At 57.5% G+C, this 19934-nt stretch overlaps 1 protein-coding gene across 5 annotated transcripts in view; it reads left to right on the top strand.

Moving 5' to 3' along the window:
* The window catches only part of CRHR1 (corticotropin releasing hormone receptor 1), a 52891-nt gene extending 33530 nt beyond the window's left edge, over positions 1 to 19361 (top strand). Inside the window, exons 4-14 of one of the 5 annotated variants that reach the window (XM_024235389.3) lie at positions 3343 to 3428; positions 11187 to 11293; positions 11532 to 11618; positions 12065 to 12185; positions 12394 to 12547; positions 12857 to 12917; positions 15104 to 15176; positions 15418 to 15503; positions 15680 to 15815; positions 15973 to 16014; positions 16609 to 19361. In XM_024235389.3, the coding sequence (XP_024091157.2) occupies positions 3343 to 3428; positions 11187 to 11293; positions 11532 to 11618; positions 12065 to 12185; positions 12394 to 12547; positions 12857 to 12917; positions 15104 to 15176; positions 15418 to 15503; positions 15680 to 15815; positions 15973 to 16014; positions 16609 to 16749 (1094 nt within the window). In that variant the 3' untranslated portion in view covers positions 16750 to 19361. The remainder of the gene's footprint in view (positions 1 to 3342; positions 3429 to 11186; positions 11294 to 11531; positions 11619 to 12064; positions 12186 to 12393; positions 12548 to 12856; positions 12918 to 15103; positions 15177 to 15417; positions 15504 to 15679; positions 15816 to 15972; positions 16015 to 16608) is intronic. The other 4 variants (XM_024235390.3, XM_054537164.2, XM_024235391.3 and 1 more) reach the window with 4 other exon arrangements.
* Positions 19362 to 19934: the final 573 nt, after the last annotated feature.

The following is a 19934-nucleotide window of genomic DNA, read 5'->3' as shown; positions in this document are numbered from 1 at the left end:
CTGGGGGCTCAGTCCTTCTGGAGCCCCTAGGAAGGAGGCAGCATCTGCACATCAGAGGAGCTTCCAGGAGGAGGCAGCAGTTCCTGTCATGTCCACTTCCAGAGTGATTCTCGTGTCTGGCCCTACCTGCCCCCACTCCCCAGCGCCACTGCCCAGCCTCAGTTTTCAGATCTGAGTCACTACTTCACTTGGAATCCACTCTGCTGTGGCCTCCGCGGTCAGGCCCGTGCTCTTGGGTGGGGCCGGCCAGGCTGTCTGTGCTCATGGCCCTGTCGCCCTTTGCAGCCAGCCCTGGCCACCCCCCATGAGTTCCCTCTACTCCCGTTGCAAAGGGTTACTTGACATGCTCCAGATAAACATTTTCAGCCCTCAGTGCCTGGGCACACAGTTCACTTGCTGGCCCTGCCTGAAGTGGCAGCCAGGAGTCCTAGGTTCTCATTCCAGCTGCATATGCAGCTGGTTAAGGAGCCCTTGGCACAGACCTTCTGTGGGCCTCAGTTTCTCCAACTGCAGAATGGGTGGAAGGATTGAGTGTGGTGCTCTCTAGGCTCCCCCACGCTTCCCTCTGTGATCCCAGGAAAGGAGCTGGGGTGATGGCTCCTCGACATGGGGTTAGTCTGTGAGGGCAGGGCTGGAAGACCCCTTTCCAGGTGCCCCCAGCGCCAGATGAGGTGGAGCACGCCCGTGCAGTCAGTCGCAAGTGGGTACCCAGAGCTGCACCTCATCATTAAGCACTAATTAATCCATTTACTGATGAGTTGCTGCCAGGACTTCTAGGCCTTCTCCCTAATGCCCTCCCTCCTGCTGCATCCGATCTTCAAAGGGATGGGAAGCATTTCCAAAAATATCCATTTTCCCGTGATTCTTCGGGAGGACTGCTCAGCTCAGCAATTAAAGACAAGGAGGTCGCATCCTCCCTGGCAACGGCTCCCTGCTTGTTGGGCCTGCTTTCTTTCAGATCACCGCCTTTCTCCCCATCAAAGCCTGCTCCCTCTGGGTGACCCAGCCTCTGGTGGGACTCCTGACTCTCCCCAACATGTCAAGGGGGGCAAGGGTGTTGAGCAAAGGGGGTTCCTCCCACAATATCCACCGGTACCCTTTGATGGGGACAAGTGACACGCTCTGAGTCTCATGTAAGGTTATATAAATACAGCTCCAAGACAATAATAAAAAAAATAACAGCCAACATCACATGCCAGGTACAGTTCCAAGCACCTTGTGCATGTTAACTAAAAATACTCAACTCTTGATGTAGGAGCCGCTATTCAGATGCTCTAACTTACAGAGGAGGAAGCTGACAGGTTTCAGGATTTGCCCAAGGTCACACAGCTAGTGGAAGGTAGTGCCAGGATTTGACCCTAGGCTGTCTGGGTCCAGGGGCCACGCTCTTAGCACTACTCCATGCTGCCTCTTAACTCAAGAACCACCCCACCCCATCTCACCACCCCCGAGCCCCTTCCAGCCAGATCTCTGTCCCAAAGCCCCAATCCCTGGAGGTATTTCAGAGCAGCCTCTGGTCCCGGGACTTCCCAGCCATGGCAGAGACACTGGTTTCCCCTGGTTCCTCGCCTCGCCCTCCCCTCAGACCTCCATGAAAACCCACTGGGTGAGCCTCAGCCCTCCGGTAACTCATCCCTCATTTGGCAGTTAGGAGAGAATCAGCAGCCTCTTCACCAACTCTGCTCAAGGGCCTGAGGCTCCTTGTGGTCCACTGACATGGAAGAGCTTTAAAAATCCATTTAGCCAGATCTCCCACTGGCCAGCTGTAGCTGAGCAGCTCCTCAGCAGGGGGACCAGGGAGGGGAATGGAGGGCAGTGGAGGGAGAGAGGAGGAGAGGTCACGTCTACCTTTCAGCCCTGGAGGCCGGGACGGGCTCCCTATCATCACCTTCTTGTCCTGATGCTGCCAGCAAAGGCAGCTCCCAGGCTGGATGGTCCCTTGGGGATCAGCCAGTCCAGCCCCTCCTTTTATAAATGAGAAGGGGTCCCCAGAGGTCAGTCATGCAGCACGGCAGCATCTCAGCTGGTCCCAGGGCCCCAGCCTCTAGATCCTCACAGGGTTCTGCCCCATGGGGCTCCAGACTCAAGGACTGGGACTCCAGCAGCTTTCCCAGCCCTCTTCCAGCCCCAAGGGCCAGTGGGAGCCACAGGAAGGCCTACAGTGAGGGAGGCTCCAGGGGAGATACTCAGGGCTTCATTTCTCTGCCAGGCAGTTCTGCCTGAAGTCAGAGCCAGAATTAACTCAAGGAAGCATGTTTAGAGCTACTGATGCCAGAGGCCAGGTACAGGGTGGGGTGGGGCGACCTCTGCCAGCAGAGAAGATGAGATGGAATTTCGAACTCACGCTGCCCCTTCCCAGCTGGGTTTTAGGACCCTGGAGCTCAAGCCTGGTAGGCATGAAGGAGGGTGAGGGGAACACGTTGAGCAGCTCTGCCCATCCCAGGGCCCTAAAGCCAGGCATCAATTCAGCTCACAGGGCCCCTCCCCATCTCCTTCGAAGGTGACAGGTTCTGGGCCACAGTCCAGGCTGGTGGCTGCACAAACCTCCATATGTCCCTGGGCCACTCTCCTGCCTTCTTCCTTGAGTGACATGGGCCAGGCTAGGAGCAGCTGTGGCAGACCTGAGTGATGACATCTCCCCACACACGCCTGTCACCTGTCATTTTCTGTCCAAGAGACCTCCACCATGGATGTTCCCCCCACCCACCGACCACGACCTTCCAACACAGGCCTGCTATGGGGAAGTGCCACCATGGGGACCTTCCCCAAGATCTGCCCCGTGAACTCTGAGCCCCCATGTGCAGCACGGCCAGTGAGGACCTCCACGGCAGCCTCTGTGAGATGACTCTACCACAAGAAGCCCTGTCATGCCACCCGCCACGTGAGCTGTCACTGCATACCCTTCCACCGTGTCACGCCCAGCCTCATGAAAATTGACTCATGAGGTCTCACCATTTTTTTGCTGTCTTGCAAGACCCCTGAAAAGGAGATTTCTCAGAAGAGCACCTACCCGTCATCTGCCATCACATAACGACTTGCAAAGAAACAGCCCAGGGAGCTGGCCAAGCTTGTCCACGGGCCAGTCCTGTGGGCAGGTTCTTGCCAGCTTGAGTGGGCAGAGCCAGGGGAGCCACCAACCCCTGCTGGAGGCCAATGGGCAGAAAGAGGCAGGAAGATGGGGGTGGTAAGGAAGCCCCTCTCCCCAGCTTCACTTCACAGCACCCAGCCAGCAGGTGCCTGTGCTGGCCATCTACAGATCCATCTACGCATCCATCTGGGCCAGGATGGTCAGGCAGGGGCCCGGGCTGCCCCGCCATCACTGCCTCTCTCTTCCTTTTCCAGACAATGGCTACCGGGAGTGCCTGGCCAATGGCAGCTGGGCCGCCCGCGTGAATTACTCCGAGTGCCAGGAGATCCTCAATGAGGAGGTGAGGCTGAGCCAAACAAGGCTGCCCATATGGAGGGGGGTCCAAGGTCCCCAGCAGAGTTTTGTGCCTGCTACTTGGAGTCAGGGAGCCAGAGGCTAATGTCAAGGCCCTGCCCTAGCGAAGTTGACTGGGGAGTTGGAGCTGTCGACTTGGAAATGGCCCATGAGCAGGTGCCCTCGAGGGCAGGCTGGACCAGTGGGGCACTGGACAGGATCTGATGGTGATGAGATGGGTCCTTGTTCCTTCCTTCCTTCTCCCTGTGCTCATCGGGCAGCCGCTTGCACTGGGCATGGGACTGTCGGGACTGTCCTGGGGGTGCAAAAGGAGACCAGACTCAGTCACAGGAGTCCCACCCTTTTCCACCACACACGCCTGAGAGATACATCCAGTTCCAGCCACAGGGCTGTATGGGAACCAGGGACGGGATGGAGGTAGCAGTGCAGTTTGAAAAAGCCCTTGGAAAGCCTCTTAAAATGTTAAATGTTTTTGAGCAGATATTGCTTACGCAGAACTCAGAAGGTACAAATGGGAATACAATGTCCCCTCCCACCCCGTCCCCAGCCACTGGATTCCCTCCCAGAGGCAACCATTTTGCCAGTTTCATAAGTGTCCTTCCAGAGACATTCTCCGCATACACGAGTAATTATGTATACATATTCTTTTTTGTTTTTACCTGAATGTTGCATATTATACACACTGTCTACACCTTGCTTTTTTCATATAATCATCTATCTTAGAGATGGTTCCATATCAGTACATAAAGAGCATCTTCATTCTTTTTGTATTTGCATAATATCACAAAATGTACCATAATTTATTTAAACCAGTGTTTATTCTCAGTCTTCAGTTATTACAAACGGTGCTGCAATGAATAATCTTTGAAGGGTGATATTTGGCAGAGGCACAAATATATCTATCCTGGAGCTGCTGCTGCCCTTGGTCTCTCCCACCTCGTCTCCTTTCCCACCCGACGCTTTCTCCCTCGGTGCTGAGGAAGGCGGGGGTCAAAGGGCAGAAGGGGGGACACCCCAGGCTGTCCGAAGGCCAGGGCTTCTGATTGTGGAAGAGAGAGACTGACCTAAACAGTCCCAAGAATCCCATCGCCTAAAGATCAGAGCTGGAAGGGACTGTGGAGACTCTCCCTCCCATCTTGCGGTTCCCAGACTTGCCTGATTATAAGAATCGTCCAGAGGCAGATCACCTGAGGTCAGGAGTTCAAGACCAGCCTGTCCAACATGGTGAAACCCCATCTCTACTAAAAATACAAAATTAGCCGGGTGTGGTGGCACACACCTGTATTCCCAGCTACACAGGAGGCTGAGGCAGGAGAATCACTTGAAACCAGGAGGCGGAGGTTGCAGTGAGCCGAGACTGTGCCATTGCACTCCAGCCTGGGCAAAAAGAGCGAAACTCCATTTAAAAAAAAAAAAGTGGAGCCAAGTGCGGTGGCTCACGCCTGTAATCCTAGCACTTTGGGAGGACGAGGCGGGCAGATCATGAGGTCAGGAGATCGAGACCATCCTGGCCAACATGGTGAAACCTCATCTCTGCTAAAAATACAAAAATTAGCGGAGCATGGTGGCGCATCCCTGTAACTGCAGCTACTCAGGAGGCTGAGGCAGGAGAATCACTTGAACCAGGGAAGCAGAAGTTGCAGTGAGCCGAGATTGCGCCACAGCACTCCAGCCTGGCGACAGAGCAAGACTCTGTCTCAAAAAAAAAAAAAAAAAAAGGAATCTCCCAGAGCACTTGTCCAAATACAGGTCCCAGGGCCACACCCAACACTTAAGAAATCACACTGTCCAAGGAGGACCTGGGAATCTGTGTCTTTCATGAGTGCCCCAGGGGAGCCTTCTGATGAGGCAAAAGTGAGAAATCTAATCTAGTGCAACCCGTTCACATTACAGATGGGGAGACTGGGGCCCAGAAAAGGGGAATGATTCACACAAGGTCACGTGGCTCTTGGAGATTCCTTTTTTTTTTTTTTTTTTGAGACAGAGTCTTGCTCTGTCGCCAGGCTGGAGTGCTGTGGCGCGATCTCGGCTCACTGCAACCTCCGCCTCCCTGGTTCAAGTGATGCTCCTGCCTCAGCCTCCTGAGTAGCTACGATTACAGGGATGCACCATCATGCTCGGCTAATTTTTGTATTTTTGGCAGTTAAGTCAGAGCCTGGAACCCGGGGCTTTGGAGCCCAGGCTCTGCTTTGCCCACTGCCACGTACCTGGCGTGAAACAAAGTTAACGGAGAAAGAATCACTTTCCTTCACCTGTAGCTCCCACTCCGGCCCAGCAAGCTTTGGTTAGACCCACCCCTGGCTTCCTGGCCTCAAGTCACTGAGCTAACGCGGGGCTCTGCTGTCTCCTTCCAGAAGCTACGGCTAGGTCAATGCCTAGCTTAAAAGACTCATTTCTTCCACGGTGCTGCTCTGGCAGGGCAAGGGGCTGCCTGGCATCTCAGATCCCACAGGCCAGAACTTTGGGTGGCACTCAAGGCTGGGGTGGGTTGGTCAGGCTCCCTGATGATCTGACCTGAGCAGGGAAAGCCCTCAGCTTGCTAAGCCCCCACACAGAGAGCCCACCTGGGAAGTCCTGGGATTGGGAGGGGGCTCCTCCTGGACTGGGGGAAGGAGGTGGGGTTCTAGGTTAGGGGACGTAGTTGGGCCAGAGGAGATGGCCTTGGCTGGTGGGGTGGGAGTGGGCAAGACCATTCAGGGATGTGGGGAGCCCGTAGCCTGGCACACAATAGAGGAGGTGGGAGGAAAGGAAACAGAGCTGGTGCTCAGAAGAGCGGGTCAGTGCTGTCAGTGACTCAGGACCACACGCCATTGCAGAGAGGGATGGTGTCCAGGAGGCCCAGCTAAGCCACGAGGTCAGGCTGCAGGCCGCACTGTCTGTCCCAGCTTCATGCCCTGCACTCAACCCTCCCGAGGGTCAGGGCGGGGTCTTCCTCGTTCACCTGTCTCCCTGCTCTAATGTAAGCCCCTTCTTTTCAGTTGGCTGATGGAGACACTTGGCGGTCCCCATTTTCTCCAGCACCCTTCAAAAGCCCAAGGGCAGTAGGTTAGCCACCCTCAGCCTGCCCTGCAATGCCCACCCCTGCCAGGACAGGGGTCTCTCCCTCTGTCCACCAGCAGGATTAGGACAAGGAAGAGGATCGGGAGCCCGGTCTCATCAGCCCCCTCTTTGCATTGCAGTGGCAATAGCATGGACCTTAGGGTTTGGGTTTCAACGCGAACCTGCTGCATGACCTTGAGGAGGCAACTTAACCTCACCAAGTTCCCAAAAATGGTGGCCAGGAATTCAGATCTCTGCCTTCTGGGGATGGAAGGGTGGTGTTGGCCTGTCTTGGCATATGGGAGACGTTTCATTCACCTGCCGCCCCCTGTCTCTCGTCTCCCCTGTGAGGTCAGGGGAGGTTGTAGTGTACACTTGGGGAAGTGACCCGCCCCACCCCCCAGCCCATCCATGCCTGGCTCTGCCACCTCTTTCCTCTGCAGCCCCTGCTGGCCTGGTGCCTAGCACTCTGGGTAATCGATTAGTTTAATTAGTGAAAATGCCATTCCCTTCTGCCAGCCCCCAGCTTCGCCAGACCCCTCCCAGAACTGCAGAGGAAAGTATCCAATTAATTGAGTGATAGGTTTCTCAGCTCTGGGCCTGGGCTAAGCCCTAATTAAGCTCCAGCGCCCTGGGGTATTGCAGATAATGGATTCGCAGAAGTCTGCCTGTGAAATGGGACTTGCGAGGGCACCCCAAGGCCAGGCACCCCAGGAGATCTGCCCACAGCCAGCACCACCAGGGGACAGGTCCCCAACTGTTGCATGCATGGCTGGCCCGGGGATGGCACTGAGCCCCCAGCACCACCCCTACACCTGCTGCCTGTATCAGCACCCTCTCCTCCCCCCACCACCTCCCGCTACTACTGTTCACTCCCTTCCCCACCGTCCGACCTTCCCCCACCCACCCGACACTTGCACACACTCTATCCCCTTTCCCCATGCTCTGCTGAGCACAGGAGCCTGGGCCTCAAGCACAGCCTGGGAGGGCACACCATCGTGGGACATGAAATGGACTCTGGGGGTCTGGGTTTGTGGACCAAGGTTCACTGCTCACCGTGTGGGGAGAGGTGAGTGGTGGTTGGACCAGGGCTTCTAAACTGTAAAGGTGCTTTTTCCTAAAACCAAGCTCCAATTGCATGGGCCTGGCGTAGGGCTTACATTCCACTTTCCTCAAGATCTCCGCGTGCTCCTCTGTGTACTGTTGCTGGGCCGGGGCCGCCCTTTGAGGATCGAGGGGCTGGAGTAAGTGCCCACTGCAGGGTAAGAGGAGTAGCTCTGGAAGCCTCAGTGGAGAGGAGGTGCCAGAATGGAGTGAGCACCAGTGGGGAGCTTGGAAGGGAGGTCTCATTGCCACCATCCCAGAGAGGCATCAGGACGGGTCTGGCACTGCAGCACCTGGGACGAGGTGGTGTCCTGCAGAGAGTCCAGTCAGAGTCAGCTGGGCACTAATTGCTTATTCAATTCAGATCACTGAGGGTACAGTGGAGTGGCCTCTGCCAAGTACCACACTGTGCCACCCTCCTTAGGGTGGGTGGTCTTAGGATCTTAGGTCTTAGGTCTGCTGGTCTTAGGTCTCCAGACTGGGTGGAGATGGAGTGCTGGTCAGGGCCCCAGGGGTAGCTGTGCCCATTTGTCCTTCGGACGTCCCAGCTGCTTTGCTGTTATCCTGGCTGTCAGTCGGGGTGTCACTGGCTGTCCCTGGGGGTGCTGCTGACTCTCCTCTCCAGGTGTCACTGGCCACATCTCAGGGTGTTCCTAGGTGCCTCTTAAGGCCTTGCTGTCTCTCTAAATAATGCTGGCCAGAACTCTGGTTGTTATTGGAAATGTCACAGTGTCACTGGCTTCTGTCTGGGTGTTGCAGGATATATTTGTCTCAGGGTATCAGCAGCCATCCCTCAGGCTGTCTCTCCAGCTGTCTTCTCAAGCTGTTTCTCAGGTTGCATCATGCTGATGTGGCCGATGAGAGACAGGGCTTGAACCCGGCCCAGGCCTGACTGCTCAGGGAGGCACACTGAGACTTTGTCCCCCGGGAATGGTTTGGCCTGATTCTCCCTCGGGCGCTTGGAGAAAAGCCCTCGTGAGCGCTATCCTCCTGGCAGGAGGTCCCCCGAGGCTCCTGGGCCCAAAGTGGCACAAGACCACCCCAGAGAGTGCCTCTGCTTTCAATTCCTGCTTGTCCTCCAAGAAATGTCCCAGGCAGCCGGACACCGTGGCTCACGCCTGGAATCCCAGCACTTTGGGAGGCCGAGGCAGGTGGATTGCCTGAGCTCAGGAGTTCAAGACCAGCCTGGGCAACATGGCAAAACCCCATCTCTACCAAAAAATACAAAATATTAGCTGGGCATGGTGGCGCATGCCTGTGATCCCAGCTACTCGGGAGGCTGAGGCAGGAGAATCACTTGAACCCAGGAATCAGAGGCTGCAGTGAGCTGAGATCCTGCCACTACACCACTCCAGACTGGGCGAAAGAGTGAGACTCCATCCCTCCCCCACCCAAAAAAAGAAATGTCCCTGGGAAACAGGGAAAAGAAAAATTTCAAAGCCAGGCAGACCCAGGTTCCAGATGCTGGCTACATGGCATGGCCAATTATTCAGTCTCTTCTACGGGTAGAACTGGGATGAGAGGAGCAGTCTCCAGGGGCAGCTGTGGGAAAGAAAAGCAGTGGCATCTGCAGAGCTCCTGGCACAGTGCTCAGCATACAGCAGGTGCTTAATAGATAACGCCTCCCCACTCCAACCCCAAGGGCCCGGTACGGCCTGTCTCAGGAGTGAGGCAGGGGCCCTGGCAGGCAGCAGTGAAGGGTCTCCCTGCACACTGCGCTCCTCCCGCCCAGCCTGGGCCTGTGAACAAGGCCGGGGTGTCGTGCCATGCTCGGCTCCACACATGCTGTCATTACCCAGGGGCTTCTCAGCATGGATTTGTGGAAAATTTAATAAAATGATATTAAATAGCAGCTCCAGACAGCCTGTGGTGTGTGCATATCTTCTGGAGCCTCCGGATTGGGGCATCTGCTGCCAGGTGCTCAGAGACCCTCCCCACTTGCACGGGTGATAATTACCCTCTCCTCACTCCCCTCTCTGTCTCTCTCTCTCCTGCCTTCGTTTACACCTCCCTGGGTCCTAGTCCTTTGGAGGCTGGAATTGCTAATGTAATTACCTGCCATGTTGCAGAAAGCCTCTGCCTGGAAACCAGCTCTGAGAACAGAGCTTCTGTAGCAGCCTCTGGACCTGAGAGGTTCCCCGATGAGGATGCCCCTTCAGAAGGGCCTTGGTGGCTGGGTGGAACTGGGCATAGGGTCTTGGCTTCTCCTGGGATGCCTGGTGGATAGGGCTGGACTTGATCTCTGGTTTCATGTGGGTTCTGTAATTCCAACAGGAAGGCCTGTGGAGTAGCTCCTGGGTGGCTCTGAGAGGATGATGAGGGCTGTTGTGAGCTCACCGCTTCTCAGCACTTCATGTCACCCGCTTTTGTGCCTTATGATCATTCAGCCCCACCCCAGAGCGTGGAAACGGGGAGGGAGGGAGGTGCAGCCAGGGACCCCTCCCTTCTCAAAGCCACCTGCTTTTCAACACCTGTCTTTCCTTTCTTCACTCACACACTGCTTCGGAGTTCGACTGCGTGTCAAGCTCTTGGTTTCCAGGCCTTGCTTCTTGGGACCTATAGAAGTGTGGATGGGGGCTGTGGTCTTGGGAAGGAGTCTGCAGAGAGCTGGGCATGGGGACCGACCAGTCCCCTATTATGTGCTGGGGACCTGTTTGCAGCCTTCATATCTTGCCAATCTACATGTGCAGGCAAGAGGTGGTTTTGCAGTTGCGTGACCTCCAACGCGTCAACATAACCTCTGTGCTGTTTTCCTACAAAATAAAGCCCAGATGCCCTTCTGGCTCCCCCCACGGGGTTGCCCTGATGGTTTAAGACGATAACAGATACAAAAATTCTTTATAAATAGGAAGGCTTCACCACTCTTGGATCTCAAGATGGCTGTAAAGAGGAGAGCAGTGACCTCCATCAGTATATTAAATTCATTAAGAAATAAACCCGGGGAATGTGTTACAGTCCTGGGAGAGGATCCTGCTCACTCTGCATAGATCCCCTTGGGCCAGGGATGGGGAAGGCCCTGGAAAGTGAGTTATGGAGCCTAAGGAGACTTTTCTATGGTTTCTGCTGATTCTGTGGATGCCAGAGCCCAGCAGCTGCCCGGCCCCTCCTCGCTCACAGGAGCAGGCAGCGTTGCAGCAGGAGGGATTTAGGGGCAGCCGAGAATGTGGTGACTCAGTTCAGAAATGGGTGGAGAAGAGAAATCCCAGAAGTTTGGTGTCTCTGCAGCTGAGAGGTCCACCTGCTGTTCTGACCGGGTGGCAGCATGGGTAGATGCTAGTGTGAGGGCGCACCTGTGAGCCGGCCACATGCGCTTGTGCATGCAGAGGGGGAGTCCATGTGGAGTGGGGAATCCCACGTGATGTGGCGATTCAGTTCGACACGACACGGAGCAGTGAACAGAGCATGGGATTCAGGGACAGACAGAGCCTCAAACTGGACGGCGTTGCTCTGCAGCGAGGCCTGACCCTCAGCAGATGCTCAGGAAGGGGGAGTGGCCCTTGAGATCATGACCCGCTCCATCCCAGCCACCGCCAGGCAATGTCCTCACAGAGCAGCTCCCATCCAGCAGAAGGCTCACCTCTGCCCCTCTCTCCCGCTCCAGAAAAAAAGCAAGGTGCACTACCATGTCGCAGTCATCATCAACTACCTGGGTCACTGCATCTCCCTGGTGGCCCTCCTGGTGGCGTTTGTCCTCTTTCTGCGGCTCAGGTGAGAAGACCCAGCACTGCCTCCTCCTGTCCCCAAGCCCTAGAGCAGAAGCAGGGTGGAGAAGTGAGAGGGGCAGCTCTAGGCTGGGGTGGGGGTTGCTGGGAGAGGATGGCAGGGGCTGGCTTATCTGAGAGTCTCAGGTCTCTGGGAACCTCTGGCAGAGCCGCTCTGCCCCCTCCCCAGTAGCTGCTGGAATGGTGGGGAGGGACAAAGCTAGTCTTATGTCACCCATACCCAGGCCAGGCTGCACCCATTGGGGTGACCAGGCAGATGGAGCCCTGGAGGTGGGGGCTCCGTGGAGTGGTGCCCCATTTCAGGTTCGAAGGTACCTGGGCCCCAGCACTACCGCCAAGGATGCAGGTGGCAGAGCCGGGGATGGGGATGGTTGGGATCAGGAGCAGAGCATCAGGGCTGGAGGCTGGGAGCAGGGCTGACCCCTGTGACTGTCCATCCTGGAATGGCAGGGAGTAGAAGGCACCTCCAGGGAAAGCGGGCATCGCCAGGAATCCAGCTGCCCTGGTCCATGGAGCACAGCCTCCATGGAGTGCCAGGCTCTGCCTGGGGCTTATGTCTGGGTGGGCTGCAGGCAGGAAGGGCTCCATGGGGCATTAGGAGAGCCTGGCTGTCACCTCCCTGTGTGACTTGGCCAGTCAGCCCCACCCTGTGCCTCAGTTTCCTCATCTACACATCTGGGCTGGGGTGATGTGGGTGGCCTGCCCCTCATCCTCTTTCTCCTGTCGCTCCCGTCATCCACCCGCCCTGCTGCACCAGGAGCATCCGGTGCCTGCGAAACATCATCCACTGGAACCTCATCTCCGCCTTCATCCTGCGCAACGCCACCTGGTTCGTGGTCCAGCTAACCATGAGCCCCGAGGTCCACCAGAGCAACGTGGTACGTCCTGGCAGGGGAGTGGGGAGCAGGTCAGGCCAAGCTCAGGTCAGAGGAGGGGCCCAGGTGGGCCTGCCCTGCAGAGGAGGAGCCCACAGAACAGGAGTGGGATCCCAGGGTATGCCCTGTCCTGCCCGGGGGAGGCCCAGGCCCAGGGTTTGGTGCCGCCCCTGCCCCCCATCATCATCTCTGGTTGGGGGTGGGGTGGCAGGGCTGGTGCAGGTTGGTGACAGCCGCCTACAACTACTTCCATGTGACCAACTTCTTCTGGATGTTCGGCGAGGGCTGCTACCTGCACACAGCCATCGTGCTCACCTACTCCACCGACCGGCTGCGCAAGTGGATGTTCATCTGCATCGGCTGGGGTGAGCTGGGCAGCCACCTCCCCAGCCTGGGCAGTGGCGGCCGCCGGGCTGCCCTCTCCTCCAGACTCAGGCCAGCGGGCTGCGGGGCCTGAGGGATGGAGGTCGGGTTGGGGCGGTAAGGTGTGCACCATAGCCCTCTGCTCCTCTTGGGGGTGGGGGGAAGTAGAAGAACCTTGAAGGAGGTGTGTGAGTTTGAGATCCACCCGGGGTAACCCCAGAACCCCTGGAGCCTGGGCTGCACTGGAGTTCTCCAGGCCCACATCCCCCAGCCCCTGCTGAGGGCTCTGTGACAGCCCATCTCTCCCCCAGGTGTGCCCTTCCCCATCATTGTGGCCTGGGCTATTGGGAAGCTGTACTACGACAATGAGAAGTAAGTCATCTCCTTTCCCTTTCGGACCCCAAGGTTTAGGCTCCCAGCCCAGCTTGGTGACACTTCCCACGGGCATTGGCCATGCTGGCTTTTTCCCCTCAGGACCATGGTTTCTGCATCTATAAAGGGAGAGATCTGGGGGCTGGACTCATTCAGAGGGTCCCTGCCTGTGCTCTGCCTGGGTGGGGCTGGACAAGCAGGACCCAGCCTCCTTTATCTGCCTTGAGCTTACACAGGAAGCAGCCTGGAGCCAGACTGCCCAGGTTCAGAATCGTGGCTCCATCTTTAAATAGCTGTGTGACCTTGGACGGATTACTGCAGTGTGCCTCAGTTTCCTTATCTGTAAAATGGACATGCTACGGCCTCAAAGGGCTGTTGTGAGGTGATATGAGTCCATCTATATTAAGCATTTAGAATAGTTCCTGGCATGTACAGTAAATGCTATATAAATGTGTTCTATTAATATTAAGACATCTTAATAAAAGAGTCCATGAATTTAATAGAAGTGGACCTAGATGATCTCAGAGGCTTCTTCCAGCTCTGAAGTTCTTTGGTTCCTCATGAAATGGACTCAGATGTTTCCAGTCGTGCCTGGAAACTTGATTTCTGCTGCAGTGGAGCTCAACCTTGGCTCACATTAGAATCACCTGGAATGCTTGGAAAAGTACCAATGCCCAGGCTTCACCCCCAGAGAGTCAGGTGTAATTGGTCTGGGGTGTGGCCTGGCACCCAGAATTCTTGAAAACTGCCCAGGTGATTCTAATGTGCAGCTCAGATTGAGAACCACTGAGAGAGAGGGGGGCAGAAAAGGTGGACATGGCTGGCAGGGGAGCCCAGGATCTTCTTTGCCAAACAAGTATTCCCAGGAACCTATCTGACTGACCTGGCGTCCAAGTGGCCTCCACCACAGTGACAAGCCCTCTCCTCCCCCATGGAGGGGAGGGGGCCTACACGGCTTCATTGGGCTGAAAGAGGAGCCTGGAAGATTATCTTGCATGTTTATAAGGTTGACTCCCTCCTGATTCCCTCCTGACTCAGGCTGGCTGAGGCCTTGGGAGGCCGAGGCAGGCGGATCACTTGAGGTCAGGAGTTTGAGACCAGCCTGACCAACATGGTGAAACCCCACAAAAATTAGCTGGGTGTGGTGGTGCGCACCTGTAGTCCAGCTACTCGGGAAGACTGAGGCAGGAGAATCTCTTGAACCCAGGAGGCAGAGGTTGCAGTGAGCCAAGATCGTGCCACTGCACTCCAGCCTGGGCAACAGAGTGAGACTCCACGAGTCTCAAAAAAGAAAGCAAAACAAAAACTGTTTGGGCTAAAGGAGAAAGTGAGTCTGAGCGGCTCTGAAGCCCCACCTGGTGGTGAAAATTCAACACTGCAACAGAGAGGATCTGGGTGTGAGGAACCAGAAACGAACTTGCAGACCAGAGGCCCAAGGACTGGACCCGGCCCTCAGAAGCTGTGTGTGGCCAGCATGATGTTTTCTGAAAACTCGATTTTGTAGCCAACCTTTAAAAAATCCAAATCTCAATTTACAAATCTCAATTTCTGGCTTAATGAGATCTAGCCACTGAGGGTCTTCATACCCACAAGGACATAAGGGCTTCCAGTTTGTCTGGTCCCCACCCACTCCCCAGGCCTCCCTGGAGCTTGCTGGAGGGACACTTGGGAAAATGCAAAGCAATTACCTCCTGCAGCAGGTAGAACCTGTGCAAATGTTCCTCTCAAGGTCGTTCAGGCTGCGACTGGACAGATTCAGGCTGAGATTGCGAACTGCTGGGTGCCCACTGGGTGACAGGTGTGGTGCCACTCCCACCAGCAGCCCCCCAGAGGGCATGCTGGGCCTCAGCCACAGCCAGGGGACCGTGAGGAGAGCCGAGGATGCAGCCTGCGTGTTGGGCCCATGCCCGTTCCTGGCCACTCAGTCTTTCCCACTCTCTACCTCCTGCCCCGGTGCTGGCTTCCAACTTTGCATCTCATCACAGAGGATGCTGTCCGTTCTGCAGATAGGACAATTGAGGCATGGCAGTGGGATCAAGTGACTTGACCTTCTGCCAAGGTTGGAATTGGGACATCTACCTCCTGGCCTCCAGCCCCGGTTCTGTCCTGGCCAAGCACTGTCCCTCCCCATGCCACTGAGGCGGACACAGATGACCCCTCCTCCTCTTTCCTCTGTGGCCTTCTAGGTGCTGGTTTGGCAAAAGGCCTGGGGTGTACACCGACTACATCTACCAGGGCCCCATGATCCTGGTCCTGCTGGTAAGAACCTGGGTAGGGGCAGGAGACAGGGCTCAGTGGGGAGGGGCGATCAGTGCCAACCGTGGACAGAAAGGACCCCTCTGCCTAGAGGTGGGGGCCACCCAAAGAGGGGCCATGGGTCAGAGATGTGCAGGTGCTCATGAGGAGGAAGGAGAACAGCAGGAGCACTGAGGCCAGACCTGAGAAGCCTGGGTCCCCAGCCTCTTGCACACTCCGGCCCGGTGGTGTGTTCAAATTGCAGATCAATTTCATCTTCCTTTTCAACATCGTCCGCATCCTCATGACCAAGCTCCGGGCATCCACCACGTCTGAGACCATTCAGTACAGGTAACCGGGTACCACCTTCCTCAGGCCTCCCCCTGATGAAACCCCTGCTCCCCATGCCTCTCACGTGCCAGAGACCTGCCACTGCCTCCCCCGACCTGGCCCTCTTTGCTGAGCCAGCGGGCAGCCCATCCTGGGGTGGGCTGTAACTCCGAGCCTCCCCACCCGCCCCACCCCAGGAAGGCTGTGAAAGCCACTCTGGTGCTGCTGCCCCTCCTGGGCATCACCTACATGCTGTTCTTCGTCAATCCCGGGGAGGATGAGGTCTCCCGGGTCGTCTTCATCTACTTCAACTCCTTCCTGGAATCCTTCCAGGTACAGCCCTGGAGGGGCACATCAGCACCTCCTTGGGTGGGGATTCTGCCAAGCAGAGGCCTGGAGGGCAGGAGGCCAGGGAGAAGCAAGGGGCAGCCCAGAGGCCGGGTGGGCGACACCTGCGGCCGACCTTTGACACCTCCTCTCTCCTCCCCAGGGCTTCTTTGTGTCTGTGTTCTACTGTTTCCTCAATAGTGAGGTGAGGACCCGGGGGCCCTGCAGCGGGGCTCAGGGCTGCGGGGCCTGTTGGGGCTGGCGATCATCTAGAGCCTTCTCCTCCCCTCCCAGGGCTGCCTCTCTCCCTCCCTGCTCCTCCTAGGTCCCTAGGGGGATGCTGCTGGGAGCCCCAGGCCGGCCCTTCCCACCTGTCCACTCCCACAGTGACAGCCCCCTCCTTTGCTCTCAGAGGCCACTGGCACCAGGCTGGAAGCCAGAGCTCCAGTATCTTTGATGAGCCTGTGAAAACCAGGAAGGGCTGAGCCCTGGGCAGGGGATACGTGTGGGTTGAGGGCAGGGAGCCTTCATGGCAAAGGCCATATGGCGCCTTCGTGTGGGTTAGAAAAGGGTGCCCCTTCCCCAGGACATTTAAGAAACCTGGTCCAACAAATATGCAAAGCAGCCATGTTAAGGTTGTGAGTGTCGTCCCCTACTGAGGACTTCCGTGTACTCAGCTGACCTGCACAGCCGCCTACCTGCACAGCTGCTCACCTGCACAGCTGCTCGTGGCAGCCCAGAGGAGGGAGGGGGTCCTGAGCCCCAGGCTCAGATGTCGTGCTTCTCCCTGCGCCCACAGGTCCGTTCTGCCATCCGGAAGAGGTGGCACCGGTGGCAGGACAAGCACTCGATCCGCGCCCGAGTGGCCCGTGCCATGTCCATCCCCACCTCCCCCACCCGTGTCAGCTTTCACAGCATCAAGCAGTCCACAGCAGTCTGAGCTGGCAGGTCATGGAGCAGCCCCCAAAGAGCTATGGCTGGGGGGATGACGGCCAGGCTCCCTGACCACCCTGCCTGTGGAGGCGACCTGTTAGGTCTCATGCCCACTCCCCCAGGAGCAGCTGGCACTGACAGCCTGGAGGGCCGCTCTCCCCCTGCGGCCATGCAGGACTCTAGCTCATGAGTGGAAAGTCACCTACAGGACTGGGCCGGGCCCAGGGCTTCTGGCTTCCCTGCCCAATCCTCCCTGGAGAAGGGACATGGGAATGAATGGAAATGGGGCGCTGGACACCTACAGCAGCACGCGTGTCCCTCCAAGGCTGTCTTCTCCCAGAGCACAAGAAGGCCAGCCCACTGGGGCCTGGGGCTGCCCTCGGCAACTGTGGGGAGGCCATTTGCTGCCCCAGGACATCATGGGCAACTCGTGACAGCCTCTGTCTCACCACGATGACGCCTCTGGACCTTGGTGATGCCTTCCGACACCACTGGGAACCAAGGGCCCTCGCTCAGGAACCCTGGAGACAGAAGTCAGGTGTCATCATCAGACGTGCGGCCACAGCACTAGAGTTACCCCCCCCCAAGGCCTCCAGAACCTCATTGGCACTGTGGCGCTGCCACCAGCAATGCCCTGCCTTGCTGCCTTCACCCTGAACGTTTACTACCCCACAGGCCAGGCCAGCTTCCCCTCACTTAACCACCCCACATCAACCACCTCCTGCTCCTTTTCCTCTTTTGTGAGAAGATGGGGGCTGGAGGGGGCAGAGTGGCCTGTGAGCAAGAGCCAGGGGTATCCCAGTCCCAGCCTCTGGGGCAGAGCTTGTAGCCCCGGATGGCCTCTGGGGCAGGACCACTAGCTAAGCAAGCCAGGAGAAGACCCCTGCCCAAGTGGCTCTTGGGACAACGTGCTGCTTACACGCCAGATGTGGACCGGCCGCAGCCCCCACTGGCAGAGGGACTGGACAGCCAGGGCAGGGCTTTGGGGGACTAGAAGATGAGGGTGTCGGCTGTGAGGCGGGTGGCTAGTATAAATAATATTTATCTTTTCAACCAGCATTTGTGAAGGCCTGGACTCCACAGGGGGCTGGATGGAGAGGGTGTCTCACAGAGGTGGGGGCCGCTTCCCAGCTTTCAGGGGCTGCTGTGTTGCTGAGAAACCTGACCCCACTCTCACCCCGGCAAGGATGGTGCCAGGAGAGCCCCTGAGGGCCGGGAGAGGGGTGAGGGCAGGAGGGAGGGCTTCGAGGAACAGGTGGGTCTGGCCAGGGCCCCCTTAGTTAGGGACAGCTTGTTGTGAGGAGGTGAATTAGAGGGAGAGGAGGACCACGGTTAGGGATGCAGAGGAGGGACACCATGGGTCAGGGGAAGGAACAAAGGAGACGGGAGTGTGTCCCAGCCCCGGGCAGGAGCTGAGCTGAGGGGTGGGAAGCAGAATCAGGATGCTGGGCCTCTGGACAGGCTGTGAATGCAGCTGTCTCCGCTACGGCCCCCACAAGAAGCCATCCCTGAGACCCTGAGGTTTCTTGTGCAAACTTGAGGGAAGGGGAGTACAGAGAGGGCAACAGGGAGTGAAGCCAGGCAAGGAAGGCAGGGGAAAGTTGGGGGCTAGAGGGGGACACAGTAGCCTGTGAGCAAGAGACAGGTATGCCCCAGCCCTGGCCAGTGCCGCTCTGAGGTGGGCGGCACACTCTTAAGCTCCCCTGGCTTGCTGGCTTCAGTGCCCCCAACTCCAGGCCAGAGCTGGTATAGCCCTGGGTGGCCTCTGGGGCAGGACCGACACTCCAACACTGTTGTGGGCGCCTGGAGCTCCCTTCCGCTGGGGAAGCCCTCCCTCATCCCACCCAACAGGTGAGGGAGCTGGGGTATTTATCCACCATCTCCCATCAGCTGTGGGTTGAGGGCTGCTCCCAGGGGGACATGAACTCTTCTGCATTCCCACATCAGGCTACAGAGGGCCAGAGAGAGTTCTCGGGCACAACGATGTGCAGGTGGGTGGAAGCCAGTGTGTGCTGCATTGGAGGGGCAGGGGGTGTGGGTGGAACACCAGAACTCGACACAGGGCCCCGCTGCAGCCCGGGCCTTGTCTGTGGGTCTCTCTAACCAGGGAGGAGAGCCCCATGGGTGGGGCATGTGTATGCACATGTGCACTTGTGTACCCAGGCGCACACAGGAGCTTGCAGTGTTGGGACACCAGGAACAGACAAAGGCGACGCAGTGCCGAGAGCCCCGCAGCTCCTGCTGAGGGAGGACAGGTTTCACTGGGGAGGGCCTGGGCCTGGGGGTAGCTAAAGATATCCTTGAAGGCCCTGTGGGGTACTCTGCTCTGCCAGTTCTCCAAGCTTTGTGCCCTGAAGTAGAGAGATGGGGTGGGGGACCCAGGGAGCGCCATGACAGGTAGGCTGGAGGCTTCCAGAGCAACATGGAGCTTATTGTGGGGAGTGGGAAGAAGCCCAGTAAAGGGTCCTGGCTGCCTGGAGAGACTAGAAGTGACCTGAGTCTCTAATGGCCACAACGGAGACAGCTTTCCCAACTCTGCCTCTTACCCAGTGAAGGCAGAGAAGTGAGAAGGTGAGGCTTTCCTGAGACAATGCCAGTGGGGATGGGATGAGGGGCGCACCCCGGGGGTGGAGGAGCCGAGAGGGTGGGGGTGAGGGGAAGACAGGGAAGGGATGGTACAGACCAGGAAGTGTGGATAAGCCCAGCCAGGCCGCACCCCGCTTTCCTGAGTGAGCTTCCTGGCTGCGCTCACTGCCAGGCACCTTCTGGGCACCTACTGTGTGCTCAGCACTGTGCTAGGCCTTGGGTGAAAGGGAGATGAGCAGCCACCCCAGGGGGGACCCCAGGGACCCCAAAAAAACACAAAGCTCAGAGCCTCTGGCTCTGGAAGGCCACCAAGAGGACAGCTCCAAGACAAGTCTGGGGGTCATCGGAGAAGCTGGAGGCGGAATCCCTGGGCAGGCAGATGGAGCCTGGGGCTCCCCTCCCATTGAGAGAATCTGAGGGCGGAGGGGCTGCTTCAGGGCACAGCCGGGAACATCTGAGCCTCAGAACCTGCAGCCCAGAGGCCCAGAGTTCTATCTCCCATGGCAGACGTGCGCTCTGGGCTTCGGCGCAGAGAAGGCAGCCCTGAGACCAGGCATCTGGGCCATTCTGCTCAGGTTCAGCTTGGGGTGGCGAGGCCCCTGTGGG

The sequence above is a fragment of the Pongo abelii genome, chromosome 19, assembly GCF_028885655.2.
Source record: "Pongo abelii isolate AG06213 chromosome 19, NHGRI_mPonAbe1-v2.0_pri, whole genome shotgun sequence".
In the NCBI taxonomy this organism is placed as follows: Eukaryota; Metazoa; Chordata; class Mammalia; order Primates; family Hominidae; genus Pongo; species Pongo abelii.
This window is presented reverse-complemented; position numbering and strand designations above follow the sequence as displayed.